This window comes from Sitophilus oryzae, unplaced genomic scaffold, assembly GCF_002938485.1.
Source record: "Sitophilus oryzae breed Bouriz unplaced genomic scaffold, Soryzae_2.0 scaffold_576_pilon_pilon, whole genome shotgun sequence".
Classification (NCBI taxonomy): domain Eukaryota; kingdom Metazoa; phylum Arthropoda; class Insecta; order Coleoptera; family Curculionidae; genus Sitophilus; species Sitophilus oryzae.
The window spans coordinates 651,089-668,460 of NW_022147169.1; the positions used below are offsets into that span (position 1 = coordinate 651,089).

The 17,372-nt window shown below is 31.4% G+C and overlaps 1 protein-coding gene across 3 annotated transcripts in view; it reads left to right on the top strand.

Moving 5' to 3' along the window:
• LOC115887473 (arf-GAP with Rho-GAP domain, ANK repeat and PH domain-containing protein 1) overlaps window positions 1-17,372 on the top strand; it is a 275,480-nt gene that overhangs the window by 43,520 nt on the left and 214,588 nt on the right. For all 3 annotated transcript variants that reach the window (XR_004051086.1, XR_004051087.1, XM_030906917.1), the window contains exons 9-16: window positions 7,480-7,673; window positions 9,646-9,768; window positions 9,827-9,939; window positions 10,014-10,137; window positions 10,269-10,481; window positions 16,652-16,839; window positions 17,039-17,170; window positions 17,223-17,336. Coding sequence is in view for 1 of the 3 variants with exons in the window: in XM_030906917.1 (XP_030762777.1) it covers window positions 7,480-7,673; window positions 9,646-9,768; window positions 9,827-9,939; window positions 10,014-10,137; window positions 10,269-10,481; window positions 16,652-16,839; window positions 17,039-17,170; window positions 17,223-17,336 (1,201 nt within the window). In the remaining 2 variants the exon portion in view is untranslated. The remainder of the gene's footprint in view (window positions 1-7,479; window positions 7,674-9,645; window positions 9,769-9,826; window positions 9,940-10,013; window positions 10,138-10,268; window positions 10,482-16,651; window positions 16,840-17,038; window positions 17,171-17,222; window positions 17,337-17,372) is intronic.

Here is a 17,372-nt window from a genome sequence, read left to right on the forward strand (position 1 = left end):
GGCCTACTAATAAATATGATCTTTTAATAAAAACTTTTAAATGTTGCAGTAAATAGTGAAAATAAACATAGAGTGATATTTATTTTTGAGAAGCTTATGGCAAGCCAGATCATATAATTTATAAATATACAGGGTGTTCCATTTAAGAAAACATAACTTTAGTCCATATATTTTAAAATATTCTTTTCGTAGAATAACAGACTACGCCACTGTATTCTACGTAAAAGTTCTACAATAAACATTTTTCACCTTCTCGATACCTTTAACCATAACAGAGATACAGGGGGTGTCTCAAATTGCAAAATTTTCAAAAAGACCCTGTAGCTCAGAAACGAAGAGGGCTATGAAAATTTTGTTTACGGCATTTTCCATTTGACAAAAATGTGGAACAGGTTTGTGCAAACCGCGGCCTTCTATCTTCTCTAATAACGGAGATACCGTATGATTTCAACCAAAATGGGACACCCTGTACATATTTTTTGTGTCGTTTCTTTTCTCTCAACATCAACACAATATTCCTTATGTTTGGACTATTTTTTTTTTTCGAAAATAAAGACATAATCTAAAATTCCATTACAATACGGAAATAGATTAAAGTTTTGTGATTACAGTGATATGTAATTTATGTTAAAAAGTGTATTTTATGTTAAAGGGGTTTCTCGTTTATGAGTAGAGATAAAAAGGTACGGTTTTCACGTCACTTTTTTATGAAACTAAAGATGCTACATACAGATTTGTCCTAGCTGTTATTGTTAATTCCTGAAATGCAGAGCGATTTTGAAAATTTGTCGTTTTTTGACTTCCCTCGTATATCGGTTATCCTATAACTAATCGAAAAGGTGAAAACTGAATTGCGTGGAGATTTTCACGTATAATCCAGTAACGTAACTAGATTTTTTTTGGTGAGACCTTTTATTATCTGCACACAGAAACTAGCGTGGACTAGCCAATAACCAAAATTTGACGTCGACTAACTTATTCCATTGTTTTAATTATCTATTTTAAACCGGCCGCCTATATTAAAAAGTTAAATAATACATTTTTTATCTTACTTTAGAGTTCAGGGTTGGAACCTGGGGTGTTAAAATAGCAAAATAAACACTAATTCACTACAATTTTGAGTCTTAATCAACTGCTGATGGTGCTAACGTGGTTAGCGAAACGAGCGTCCAGTGCAAAAATAGTGTTTTGCTATATTGTGGTGAATTAGTGTCTTATTTTGCCATTTTCTACCTTTTATATGAAAATAAGCATACCGTCATAAGCGTCTCTAAAGTGGCTCACCCCTATAACTTTTTTATTCTTTCAGTTTTAGAGATTTGGTATCTTAGTATATGACATAAACTAAGATTGATTGGCGTATTCTATTGTTTTCGGTCACTGCCTGTTTCACCGGAAACTACTACAACTTGTGATATTTAAATGGCACCCTCGGTATTATTTTACTTTATTCTATAGAAAATAACACTCTGAATAGAATGACGTATCATATGTTAACATTTGACATTTTCGCATATGGTTTATTTGAAATTGTAACTTGCGGTTCATAGCGATAATTTGACTCAAAATACCAAGTGTCTGGTATCAAATTATTCTTAAAAAAATGCTTTTTCCAAATATGCTAATGAGCCACCCTCGTTCCATTTGAAAAAATTGAAATATCAATAAAAATAGGACTTGGGCATCTTTTAATCGGCCAGGACAAGACACTAAAAACATTAGACTATCAAATTTATTTTTCCAAGGCTCCTTAATTAAAAATTAGTGTTTTTAACATAGCCATGACATATGATATGTCATTCTATTCAGAATGTCATTTTCTATCGAATAAAGTAAAAAAATACCGTGAGCGCCATTTAAAAATCAAAAATTGTAGTCATTTCTGGTGAAACAGGAAATGACCAAAAACAATTGAATACGTCAATCAATCCTAACCAAACCTAACCAGTTTTGAGACGCACCCGGTATAGTATGTTATATTTTTAGAAACCCCATAAGAAGGCAAGTAAAGAAAAGTATAATATACAGGGTAGCCCATTTAAAAAAACATAAGTTTGTATCATATTTCAAGAATGACAGCTCGCAGTAAGAATCTAGTAACGCCACTACGAGTTTTGCGTAAAAAACTCTATGGAACTCAGTTTTTACCTTTTCAAAAAGTTATAAGATAACCGCGAACCGATATGAATTGGGTCAAAAAATGCAACATTTTCAAATTCGCCCTATATTTCAGAAACTAAGAGGGCTGACATTACATGAAGTCAAACTCGAAATTAACAATAAAATTACTACCTGATTATAATTACCTAACGAGGTCAAACAAAATAACTTTCTGTAGATGATTTTTTGTTTGTTTTTACTCATGATATGCTATGTTTATTTGTTATGCAGTGTTCTAGATAAAAATAAATAAATAAGCAAAGAAGCGACAGCCATGCATTCCTTACTAACCTCTACAGATACCTAAGCGATACATTTATTTCTATTAGATAGGATTAAAAAATAGTTCTTTATTTTTTGTTTAGAGACTATCGATTCTTTCATTATACCTAATTCTTGCTTTGTTAAAATCTACTCTGTGCCCCGTGTCCCATGAATGCTGACAAAACTTAGATTTACGAAAATCGCCCTTTTTTTAAATAATCTTTATGTTCTTTAATTCTGACATTTAACTGTTTGGAAAAACCCGGTTGTTAACCCTGTCATTTTAATTTACAGGTAAATTTTATTTGCTGTCTGTCGACTCGAAATTTGCTTGTTTTTTTTTGTTGGGACTTTTTCAGGATGTTCTTTCTAATTTCTATAATATTTATGATACTATAAGAAGTTGGGGACTTCAATGGAGGAGACAGAATAATTACTTTAGAGGGACGAATATGACAATTTACCTCGAAAAGATCACGAATGGGCATAAAACTATGCAATTGATATATTGTCTGCATTTTATTTTTATAGCACCTTCATTATTCAATTTTATATTACTTACAAATACTGGTTTTTGTACTATGTAACAGGTACATATAAATGTCTTTCTCTGAAATTAGTTTATCTAAAAAATTAATAGAGTGAAAACAAATCAATTTATATTTATGATACCTGTATAATAGTAACAACTACAAATACGTTTGTCGTCTTTGAAACTGGGTTTTTGTCTGCTTTTGACCCTTACTATTGAATTTTATAAAGGGTATAAAAGTTTGTGGGTCCTAGTACTAAATAACAAATAGAAATAAATTCAGTCATCCCTATAATTACTTTATGCAAATATTTTCAAGGCTGGTTTCAAGTTTCCCAAATAAGTCCAAAATAACAGAGCTATTCAAATTTGAAAATTTTCAAAAAAATTGATTTATTTAAACAAAATTGTTTGCCACCGAATTTTTTCTATATTTGCATCTCTTTTAGTGTCGTTTTCATAGAGTAAAGTCGTAACCATGTTATTTATAGGTGATTCTGAGAAAAATTTGAGGTGAACAGGCAATTCTAAAAAGTTCTAAAATACAGGGTGTTTCAAAAAACATGTGCTATCTCTGGTGTGGAGATGGCACACGTAAAAATAAGATTTATATTTTTCATAACAGCATAGATCCAATTGTGCTTTGTTTCGTAGCTACAGGGTGTTAAAATCTTAATAATCTTTCGATTTGTTAGAATTTTCTTTCAAATACATTAAGTGATTCGAATGAAATGTTGAGGGTACAAGTTACTACACTCACCGGCAAAAAAAACAGGCCATTAAAAACTAGTCCCAATTTCAAAGTTGGGTTTCTCGCGAACCACTCATTAGATTTTGATGATTTTTTTTAAATTGTAAATTAATTCCTTCTTAGCGGATGCTAACGTCAGCAATTTTTATTCCGAATTTACTTTCAGCATATACAGGGCACTACAATAAGACGAAGTTTTTTGACCAAACTTTGTAACACCCTGTAGGGTGCAGCAGCTGTAGTAGCTATTGCTAAATCAAATCACATTGTAGCCTCATCTTTTGTGAGTATTTTTTTTTTTAATCACGACATTATCTCTGTTTGTATTGGAGATACGCTGCTTTAAAACAAACGCCTCGAAAAAAGCTTTAAAATCAAATCAAACATCAGAACGTAGATGTAAACTAACTTAAACATGAAAATTAAAAAAAAAGGTAAAGAAATTTTAAGGGACTAATATCTAGTGTCCACTGACCTGGTGAAATTTCCCGTTTCCGTATACCGATTCCAGGCATCCTGGACTGTTGTTCGAAATATACCCAGGGTTTAAGAGACATAACGTTGACTTCGACCATCCCCAATTAAAGCCACAATACGAGCAACATCCGTTACAGATAATGGCATTTTTTAATTTGACAACCGTTTTTCGCATATTGCAAATACTCATAAATTCGTTTTCGCCTATGTCGCTTTGATTATTTACACATAAAACTTTCCGAGATGAATTCTAAATTTTTCCGAGACGTTCGTTTTAAAACAGCATATCTCCAATACAAAAAGAGATAATGTGGTGATTAAAAAAATAAAATGCTCAAAAAAGTTGAGGCTACAATGTGATTTAATTTAGCAATAGCTACTACCGCTGCTGCACCCTACAGGGTGTTACAAAGTTCGGGCAAAAAACTTCGTTTTATTGTTGTGCCCTATATATGCTCAAAATAAATTCGGAATAAAAATTTCTCAGGTAGCATCCGTTAAAAAGGAATTAATTTCCAATTTAAAAGAAAAATCATCAAAATCTAATGAGTGGTTCGCGAGAAATCCAACTTTGAAATTGGGGCTAGTTTTTAGTGGCCGGTTTTTTTTGCCGGTGAGTTTATAAGTGCTACATATTTTAATGATAAAAAAGTGTCGATAAATTCATCAGGGGCGTGCATATGAGTCATCACTGGAATATTTTTCAAAAAAAAACATGTTCGCCACTGACTTTTTTTTTTATATCAACATTGTGTAGGCCGTTTAATGCCAATTAAAAGTTATCTTTTGATACGTTGTTGAATGATGAGATAAACGCAACTATTAATCACAATTAATAAAATAAAATTAAAATCAATTAATTATATATTTAACCTAATTTTTTATTAAATATTATTACAATTAGTCCAACCTACAGCAAATGAAAAAAAAATGGTATTTGAGATAATTACAAAAAGCTTAATTTTAAAAAGTTTTAACATCCTGTAACTCTAAAACTATGCATTTCCATACCCATGTTTATATGAACTTTTTTCATATTTTTTTTTATGAGGAATCAATGAGTACTTATTTAAAACTTTCGCAAGTTAATGATATTAAATTGTTTTAAAGGTTGCTATTAGACTTGGATCAAGGCAAATTAATAAAATTGCGTTAATCTCATAAAGGAGGCCGAAATCGACAAAATATCAAGAGACAACTTTTAATCGACATTAAACTCCTTACACTAGTTCGCGAAACGTAAGAGAAAAAATGTCAGTGGCGTACATGCTTTTTAAATTAAACTATTCCACTGATAACCATATGGGTTATCAGTGGAATCACGTCCCTAGTAAATATGTCGACACTTTTTTAGCTTTAAAATGTCGCATTTATAGTAACTTTACCCTCAAAATTTCATTCGAAACGTTAAAAGTACTTGAAAGAAAATCATAATACATCGAAAAAATATTAAGACTTTAACACACTGTATCTACGAAACAAAGCAGAATCGGGCCTATGTTGATATGAAAAATAAATCTTATTTTTACGTGAGGAATCTCCCCACGAGAGATGGCACATGTTTTTTGTAACACTCTGTGTACAGGAAATGTAGAAGAAAATGAACGGTTTCAACATATTTTTGGGGAAAACCCCCTGAGACATGTTTTTGGAATCGAAATATACCACCTCTAAAAATATTTGCACTTATTTAAGACTCACCCTGTATAAAAATTGAATAAATGAGAGTGAAAAAAGATAAATTTATATTTATGATTAGTGAGGAGCGATAGAGCGAGACCAAATCTGTGATGGAAAAGTCAAATTGTCTTATACTGGGGATATTTTTATACATCGGAATATTTAGAATGTTATATCTCAATTTTTTTAAATGCAACACCAACATCTAAAAGAAAGCACAAAACACCAACTTTTTTTGCATTTAAAGTATTCCTATATCTTTGACCGTTTCGGATTTTATTTAGTGTTATAAGGCAAAAAATCGTGAGATGGCTTTTTTTATTTAACAATTTACATTTTGTATGTAATATATTAACGCGAATAACTGCTAAACCGTTAAAAATGTAGAAATACTTAAATACAAAAATATTCATTTTCTTATTCTGCATCTAAAAGAGAAATAATATACTGGGTGCGTCTCAATAGTGGCTCACCCCTGTAACTTTTTTATTTTTTTCAGATAAAAAAACGAGATTTAGTATGTTACTATATGATATAAATTAGGACCGATTGACGTATTCAATTCTTTTCGGCCACTTCCTGTTTCACCGGAAATGACTACAACTTTTGATTTTTAAATGGCACCCTCGGTATGTTTTTACTTTATTATATATCCATAATGACACTCTGAATATAATGACATATCATATGTCAACTTTTGACATTTTCGCTTAAAACAAAATTTTATTTTAAATTTCAATCCAGTGTGCCATGGCTGCGTTAAAGACATTAATTTTTAATCAAGGAGCCTTGGAAAAAGGATTAGATTTGATCGACTAATGTTTTTACTGTCTTATCCTGGCCAGTTAAAAGATGTCTAAATCGTATTTTTAATCATATCTCAATTTTTTCAAATGGTACGAGGGTGGCTTATTAGCATATTTGAAAAAAGCATTTTTTACGAATAATTTCGTACCACACATTTTGAGTGAAATTGTCGTTATGAATCGCATGTTGCAATTTGAAATAAACCATATTCGAAAATGTCAAAAGTTAACATATGATATATCAAGTTTCAACGTCATTCTATTCAGAGTGTCATTTTCTATCGAATAAAGTAACAAAATACCAAGGAAAAATCAAAAGTTGTAGTCATTTCCGGTGAAACAGGAAGTGACTATAAATAATAGAATACGTCAATCAATCCTAATTTATGTCATATACTAATATACCAAATCTCGATGTTTTATCTGAAAAAATAAAAAATTTATAGGCGGTAAGCCACTTTTGAGATGCACCCGGTATAGAGTTACATTTAAAAAAATTCAAATATCCTCTTTGGACCCTTCTGAGGTTTCTATGTGGATTCTACGCAGTGGTATTTTAGAAAAAAATAACTTAATTTCTCTTTTCACCAAGGAAATACCCAGTCTTTTTCCAGAAATTTATCTTTTGTTTGTTTGTTTGTGTACCTTGTTTTTTTTTACTTTGTTTGTTAGTTTACCTTTGTCTACAAATTGAAAAATTTTTTGACAATAAAGGCATTTATTATTATTATTAATTTGCTACAAAGATATAGACATTTTTTACTGTATGTTTATTTTTTAACTATTATTAACAAATAATACGGCTTTAGGCACGAGAATGATGATCTGCACTGTTTCGAGTTGAATGTAACTGGAAAAAGTCGAGGTGGACACAAGTATGGATCTCGCAGTATGAGCGAACGCAGAATATGGATGCAGCACATTGCGGAGATGCTCACTCAAAAATTCAAGTCCAGATATACCAGCAACTTTATTAGAATGGGATGGGCTTATGTTCGCGAAGGTAATAAATAAATTTTATTTATAAATTACAATTACAACACAAAAAAATGTATGTGGACTATGTGCGCTTACTAACAGCTATTAAATTGAAGGATTTGAAGGACATGTTTGAAAAAGTGTAATTTTAAATGTTGAAAAAGTCATAAGTTAAAAAAATATTTTTTTACCTCTAAAAATATTTTTTTTACGTGTAACAAAGAGTTTTTGTTATGCGTAAAATAAAACACGTCGCGTCACTACATACTTCTAAGCTGTAGGCTAGTGTCTCGTCTAATAGTGTCTCGCTAGTCCTTACCAAAATGTACCAGCTGTCATTTGCTTTGTTGACTACAACAAAGCATTTGATTGCGTCAAATGGATAAAGCTCTGGAGGTTTTTAAAATAAATGGGGGTACCAGAACAAATCTTGTAGCATTGATCGAAAGCTTGTATACTAATAACACAGCAATGGCAAAAGTGGATGAACACATGTCTGAACTCTTTCAAACACAAAGGCGTCCGACAGGGGTGTATACTCTCACCCATCCTCTTTAATATATGTAGGGAATATATTATGCGGAGAGCTCTGGAAGACTGGGATGGAGGTATAAGTGTGGGAGGAGCTAAAATCAATAACTTGCGATTAGCAGACGACACAACATTAATTGCGACCAGTGAAGAAGAAATGACGAATCTACTGTTGCGAGTGGAAAATGAAAGTGCTGAGATGGGACTAACTATCATCCGCCAAAAAACGAAATTAATTTTCGTGGGCAGAGGAAAACTCTACAAAGATCTTTCCAGTTTAATGGTATCGAAGTGGTTCATGATTTGGTTTATCTAGGACCAAACATAAACGACGAAGGCAATTGTAAAATAGAAATTAGACGAAGAATACAGTTAGCAAAAACTGCCACAACGCGTCTTACAAGAATATGGCAGAGTAGAGTGATAACAACCCACACAAAAAAGAATTTGCTGCATATAATTGTCTTCTCAATATTTCTTTATGGAGTAGAATCCTGGACCATCAAAGCATCGGAAAGGCGCATGATAGGCAGCTTTGAAATGTGGTGCTACAGACGTATGCTGAGAATACCTTGGACAGCTAGAAGAACTAATCTATCAATAATTAATGAGCTCAACATAAACACCCGACTATCGGCAATCTATCTGAAACGCATCCTCGAGTACTTTGGACACATTGCTCGAAGACCTGCCAACAACATGGAAAAAATTATTTTAACTGGTGATGTCCAAGGAAAAAGATGTAGAGGTCGGTCCCCAACAAGATGGATCCATCAAGTAAGACTAACAATGGGACTACCCCTACACTCAGCTATCCATTGAGCTGAAGACAGATTAGCCTGGAAAGATCTTATAAAACAAAAAGTATTTTCATTGAAGTCACGACCCTCAGCTATGAGGAACGATTGGAGAGAGAGTCCTTACCACGTTTCGTCTTGTGTGTCGTCTCGCTAGCTCATGTATCATGGCCTTGAATTTAATACTCCCAGCGTTAAGAAGTTTCATTTCAAAAATGGCAGTTCGAAAACATTTGTAATTTCGTTTTTTTCTTCCTTGTATGATATATGTGGTTATAGAGAACATTTTAACTGTATTTGTCAGAATTATAAGATTTTTAACTATTTTTGTCGGAAGATTGAAGTAATTTAGTGTGTTAAAAATGTATTTTACAGTACAGCAAAAAATATTCAAAGTTCCAATTTGTATAATATTTATAATTTGACACTATAAAAAATTGGAGACCAATGTCGAAAACTGAATAATTAATTACTTTAAAATCATGTTAAAACACAATTTTCTCGAGAGACAATTTCACAAGTATCAAGATAGGGCATACAACTATACCATTGTTATTACAGGGTATTTCAAAAGCATGTGCCATCTTCTGTGGGAAGATTGTAGTTAGTTTCCGAGATACCCATAGCAAACTCACCCTGTATATTAGAAATAGATATTTTTGTTTTTAGGCGTTAGTGGCAAGTGGGCAGGGGCGTGGCTGATTTTAAGTGAAAGAGAATTACATTATGTTATTGATAGACATTCTGTGAAGACAATGGACTTAAGAAAAGCAAGATGCATTATTTTGCAAGGTAACAAAATAATTTTAGCAAAATCTATTTTTACATATAAAAAGAATGTGATTTTTAGCATATGAAGAAACACAAAATATTCCTAGGACGAACGATAAAGGACCGAATATGTTGGTGGACTGTCCAGATTTGACATTATATCTTAGGATGTGGACCTCCAGAGAAACCAAAGTAATATATATTTTATCATATTTATATAGATTGTAATTTCTAAATGTCTCTCTATTTTAACGTATTTATATTAGGTTTGGTGTCATATTGTGAAATTAGAAGCTCATAACAACGGTGCCAACCTCGATCAGCAGCAACTAACAAAGAATGACATTCCTGTGATTGTGGAGAAGTGCATTAATTTCATTTATGCTCACGGTAAGTCTTTATGCCAAAAATAATCTTAATTTGTCTAGAAATTTTGGAATAGAAAATATTTTTACAAAAATATTAGCCTATTAGAGATGATGTCAAGCGTTAATAATTATATTGTGACGTTTGTCTGACAGGGAGTATGTCCGAAGGAATATATCGTAAACCAGGAACGGGCTCTGTAGTCTCCGATCTGTTGTTCAAATTTAGGAAAGACGCCTTTGCAGTACAGCTTACGAAAAACTTATGCAGCGAATACGAAGTTGCGACGGCCCTAAAAAGGTTCTTCAGAGAACTTCCAGAGCCTCTATTCGGTAGTGATCATCGGCAGTACCTTTACGAAGTTGCCAGTAAGTATAGCAGAACTTTTGATTCGTATGCAGTATGTCCCCGGATTGTCTTTAAAAGAGGAAACACGTTTTTATTATTGACATTTTCAGGAAAATGCATTCTTCATAAAAATATTGTGCTTGTTCTAAAATGGTTAATCTTATTTATACTTTTCCAAATTTCCATACCGTCTTAGAGAAAATTGAGAAAAACATGAAAATATGGTCCTAAAAAGTCCTAAACATCAAAAGGCGTTTCTATGATAATATAAATTCAATTTCGTTCTTTGATAGATAGTTATTATTAATTTTGATTAACGTCATATTCTTTGCTGTTGTTAAAGTATCACTTTTCCAATAACTATCATCGCATTCAAAAAAAAAATCAATTATATTTTCACTTTTTTTTAATTTTCTGTAAAACGGTATGGAAATTTATAATCTGTAAAACGGTATGAAAAGTATAAACAGGATTAACCATTTTAGAAGCAAAAATATTCAATAAGAATGGATTTTTTCAAAATGCCAATAATAAAAAGTTTTTCCTCTTGTAAAGACAATCCGGGGACATACTGTAGATATAATATTATCATTATTATACATCCATTCAGAACATATTAAAATACCAATTTTATCTTCTATTCATTCGTCTGCAAAATGAATCACTTAAATATGACAACTTTTTTAATATCTCAACTGTATTTCAAGCTTTTGCTGATACTGGTGTAACGACGTGGGTAGTAGAGTAGCTCGATCTAAAGAAGAAGCCAGGCCCCGAATTCTGGAACTTCGACATAAAAACGTTACGCTTTCAAAGCGGTAAGCGAAAGTATTCGATTAGCGGAACGTCAAGCAGTCGATTTTGGTATTCTCGTTGCCGTGCGAATCGTTTTCTTTATACGCTTTGAGCACATATTGGAAACATCACAATTTCTAATGTAGCTCATAGTCAAAAGTTGATAATTGATTGATGTAACAATGATAAATGTCGATGTTACGTGAATTTCATAACCTATTGTTGAGTTATGTCGACCTATTTTTCTATGGATAGTCATTATTATTATTATATGAGGGAAATGTTGAAGATGCTTCTCAGTATTTTCGATGTTTTGAATAATATTTATAGCTGCCAAGTCTTAAATTATCAATTACTTATTGAGAAATTTATAGAAGAAGAAGAAGTAATTTTCACTAAAGAGCAAGAGAAGGCAAAAAATCAGATTTTTTTCTATTTTTACTGACAGTTTGACAAGCAAAACGATCCTTTAAGGTAGCCGTTTTCGAATCGCTTACGTAATCAGCAAAGACGCTAAGCGCGTCAGTTACCCAAGTCGGTAGTTAAGTGTGGGCTAAGCGAAAATTAACGTCATTTACACTGAGCGTCAAAAAGCGCTTAGCGTTTTCTAAGTTACAGAATTCGGGCCCAGGGTTAACAAATAAAATAGAATTAACTACTGAAAAACGGCATTATGGGCCTGTCAGCAATTTAAACTACTATTTATCTAGTAATGTGACATATGGCATTACATTCTTTGTTTGATGGTCGATTACACAGGTCTACAATGATTTTGGTGCCGCCAAAACTAAAACTGATTTTAAGTATATTAGATACCCTTATTCTACCAGTATAGGTACTTGCTTTTTTAATGCTACGTATTGTTTTCGAGAAATTGCAGGTATAACAAAAAAGGAAAATAAACAATTTTAAAATAATTAATGAGATTATTCTACAGGTTAAAAGCTACTTTTTATTAAAATTTTCTACGATGGTGGTCCTAAAAAGGCGGGATGACACGATTAAAGTTACTTGGACCAAGTACACTTAGATGTTGCCATATAACTGTGCTCATAATAATGCTGCGCGCGTTTTATTGTACGCTGCTTTTGTAGTATTGACTTTTTAATCAAAGTCGAGTTGGAAGCCGTTTTAACATCAAAGTAAGGTATCTAGGTTAGTTTCCAACTTATTTGGACGCTACGAAGCCGTCAAAGTCAACTTTGATAAAACATTTGATACCATCCAAATAGCGTTGAAGAGACACGCGCAACATCTATACAGGGTCCGGCAATAGTGCGTCGGGCATCTGTAGGTCCTAGAATAAAAAACTTGGGATTTTCATTTAAGTGTAAACCTAAAATGTGTACAAGGATGTATTTCAGGAAAATATTTTAACTTCTATAGGGTGGCTTAAAAAAGTGTGAGTGGACCTGGATAATTTTTTTTAAATAGAACATCCTGTATATTATTGCATTTTTAGCTCCCTTTCAGATCACTTTACACAACCCTAAGATATGAATAATTATATTTCCATAGTTTCAGAGATATTAAAAAATAAATTAAAAATATATATTTTTCAGCCCTTCTTAAAAAAATTATTAAAAATACAAGAACTGTTCTGAAATCAGAACTATGTTAGGTATTTACTTTAGATGGTCTGTTCTTACTTTACTATAAATATGGTAATCGTAAATCATACAGGAAAAATTTTCTAAAGCCAAATTTTCTAAAATATAAAATATTTTTTCTTCGTTTTTTTAAATGGAACACCCTGTATATTATTTTTTTATTAGATGGAGAGTTAAAAAATGAACAATTTTTTTACTGGAAATACTCTAAATACAAAAAATGTTCATTTTTTAATTTTCCGTCTAATGAAAAAATAATATACAGAGTGTTCTATTTAAAAAAACGAAGAAAAATTATTTTATATTTTAGAAAGTTTGGCGTAGAATTTTATACATCCTGTATGATTTACGATTTTCATATTTATAGTAAAGTAAGTATAGTATTTTTAATACCTATTTAGAGGTACCAGCCGTTTTAGTAACTTAACGTATGCGGCTTCTTGCACCATCTAAACCCGCATGAAAAAAATTAGGTTATGACCCTTGTCATGTCAAATGCTTGACATATTTCTTATTGCATTGGCGGAGTGACTTGAAATTTCATATTATCAGTGGCGGTTTATAATAATAAAAATTAATTTTATGAAATTCTAAAGATGTTGACGTAATAAAAAAAATATAAAAGAAGCGCACTAATTTTAAAAATATTGTTTTATTAACTAGATACCGAGTTTTCTTAAAAAAATACCTATATTATTTAAGATCTCGATTTAAGGCTTATACTTATGCTTAATGTAGTAAACTATATTCAAAACGATTTAGGATCTCGATTTAAGGCAATTCAAAAAGCGTCCGAAGCACTAAAAGTATAATAAATAATATAACAAGAAGTCGAGCAAGCAGTAATAATATTTATTTAAGGGCTCGTTTAAGTACAAATTCTAGATTTAAAAAAAATTACAACGTGATCTTAAAGGCTAAGTTTAATTATTTTCTAAATCAGAATAACTTTCGGAAAGTGATAGTTCATCATCGGATTCATTGGATACAGAGATCACCATAGGTTCGATGTTTAGTAGATCCAGTTTGTTTTCTACTTCCCATGCTTCAGAAATAATTTTCTCTGTATGTTTTATGTAATTCTGCCAGTGTTGCTCCGGTACATTATTTATAACGTCATTCCATATTTTTAAGACTTCAGTAGGTGACCCTGCAGTTTTCATAATAGCTTGGTCCATAATGCCTTTTAGTTTCAGACCATACCATTTCGATGGCATTAAAATGGAATGGTAGGGTGGTAGCCTGAGAACACAATGACCATGCTCGGCAGCGTATTTATCTAAATGATAATTTTTTTCCGGAAAAACTTGCTTTTCAATTATATTCCAAACAGCATCCTTTAAAATGTGATCTGGAAAAGGAATATTCTTCTTTTTGAGCCATTCTAACATGCGTGTTTTGCTCTAACTTTTTCTTGGGATTTCTTCATCCAGGCGACTGTGGTACGTTGCGTTATCCATTATAATTAACGATGGTTCTTCCAAGTTTACAATTAGTTGCTTTTTAAACCAGTTTTCAAAATTTTCGGTGTTCATGTTGTCATGGTAATTACCTGTTTTTTTATTGCATTTAAAAATTAGCGATGCATTTACCACAAAACCATTTTTATTACCGGCATGAACAATTACATATCGCGTCCCACTTCCAGTTTTTTTTAAATCACTGTGTTTAGTACCATCTTGCCACATTCTTCTATCCCCGCTTTTACTAAAAATCCATGTCTCATCCAGAAAAACAGGTGTAAAAAGCTTTTCACTTTTAGCAGCATGGTATTTGTTCAAAAATAATATTCTTTTTAATCTGATTCCAGGCATTTCCAATAACTGTTTTCTTCCATCCCGTTTTTTGAAATGAAAACCCATTTTTTTAATTCCCAAATATAACGAACTTTTGGAAATCTTAGTTTCTGGAGACTCTTAGAGTTTCTACTGTGATTTTATCCTTTCGCGCATACATTTTGTAAATTACTTCCCTCAAACAATGTAGGGTTTTCTTTGTAATTCGGATTTTGCTCCGGGAAACGCTTGCAGACATATTTCTTCTAAATTCGAAATCTGTAGCTCTGTTTGGTTTTTCTAGATTATATAATGTGCATTCTGGGACTTTTAGTGCTTCGGACGCTTTTTGAATTGCCTTAAATCGAGATCCTAAATCGTTTTGAAAATAGTTTACTACATTAAGCATAAGTTTTTTGGATTCATCAGAATATCGCATTTTTATATCTTATTTTGCGTTATGACATTAACATGAAACGTAACTTCAAAAACGTGACATCTAACAAATTATTAGTAATCGACGTTCATTTTTGTTGGTAATTTTTTGTTTCAACTGATTTATTAATAATAAACAAGGATGGTGTTATTCTAAATGGGTATTAAAAATACTATACATACCATCTAAAGTAAATATCTAATATAGTTTTGATTTTAGAACAGTTCCTGTATTTTTAATAAATTTTTTTAAGAAGGCCTGAAAAATATATATTTATGATTTATTTTTTAATATCTCTGAAACTATCGAAATATATTTAATAATATCTTAGGGTTATGTAAAGTGATCTGAAAGGAAGCCAAAAATGAAATAATATACAGGGTGTTCCGTTTAAAAAAATATCCAGGTTCACGCACACTTTTTTGAGCCACCCTATAGAAGTTAAAATATTTTCCTGAAATACATCCTGATACATACTTTAGGTTTGCACTTAAGCAAAATTCTCAAGTTTTTTATTCTATGAGCTACAGATGCCCGACGCACTATTGCCGGACCCTGTATAGGTATATTCATATAACAACATCTGGTTGACTTGATCCAAGGCTTTCGGACATTTCCGTGTCTAAGTGGCTATGTACATAATATACCTTGATACTCATATTACATCGAACATTTTTAAAGCTCATTAACAGTCTAGAACTAATTCCTCCTAATTTTCAGCCTTCTTATTTTCTAAGTATTTTTCACAATGGCAAAAAAAATGAAATAATGAGATAATTTTTTTGTAATTTTGACAATTAAAGTGACACTTTTCATGCTCCTTTAACGTTTTGAGATATATTTTTTATAACTAGCTAAGACTTTTCTTTTCACAACTACTAATTAAATAAATGATTCGTCACTTTATCGCTTAAAAAACAAAAAGAAAGCAATTTTTAGGTCATTTTTTAGAACATAATATACAGTTAAAAAAGCTTCAGAAAGAAAAGTTTACTACATAGTAAACATAGTAAACCAAACCAAACCATTGAATATATCTAACCTATAGTTATGAACCTGTACGTAGTTTCACTGTTTTCAACCCTCTACATGACTTCTTGGAGATTAGTTAACCAAATTATTATAACGTGTAATTATCAGCACCAAAAAAAAATTTTTTGTAGACCTGTGTAATTAGGCTAAGAAGTATATAACTCTAATCTACTCTGTCTTTTTTTTTAATTAAAGTATTTTGAAAGACTATAAAATGTGTAGTTGAGACCTTCATCATGCATGTGAAATTTTTTTACATAATTTTTAAATATTTCGATAGTTGTCCAAATTATTATTTTTATCATTATTTATCATTATCATTTCATTTAAAACACTAGTTTATTATTATTATAACTATATATAAATTAATTTAAAACACTAGTTTATATTTATTATTACATATATTTATCTTAGCTTGCCTTGTTTAAACCATATGGATATTAAAGTAAGTTAGATATTAATAGTTTTATTTATAATGCCTTATGAAATTTATAATAATATACAGATTTTCTTATGACAATTAAATTTGTGATGTTTTATAGAACACAATATTAAAGACGAAAAAATCCGAATGTTCAAAGCCGCCTTGGATCAACTGCCAACTATTTCGTACAAGACATCGCGAAAGTTGTTGGGTCATTTGCACTTTATCAGTTTGCAGAGTTCTAAAAACCTCATGGATGTGGATAATTTAGCTGCAATTTGGGGTCCAACCCTAATGCATTATGATGTAAGTCAGTATTTTGTTATGAAGTTTTTTCACAAAAATGTATATTTGTCACGTAAAAATAAACAGTAAAATGAATTGTACTTCTGTTAATATAGTAATTGAATAATGCGCCCTCTAGCGGTTAGGTAGTTATTCTCTTTTATACAATATTATATATTATTAAGACTAATATTTTATGTATACATTATATCAATTCCAGGACAAAGACAGACCAAGTAAAGGATTGGATCATGTTCAAGACGCTGAAGTAGTAAGCCAGCTTATCCGACACTACAGGAATATATTCCCCGAAGATCCTGGAGAACTAGAAAAGGAAAAAGTTATGCTAAAAGTAATATTTTCTTTACTTTTATAATAGCAAATTGTCAACACTTTTTAATTAGATTTTACAGAAATATACTCAATCCCCTCAAGGCTCCGTTAATGACAAAGCTGCAGGTGATTTTCGAGTATGGATTTATTTGTTTAGTAAAGAAGGAAAAGCATATAATTTAGCGGTAAGTATTTATCACACTGGGGCGCTATGCAGGTGC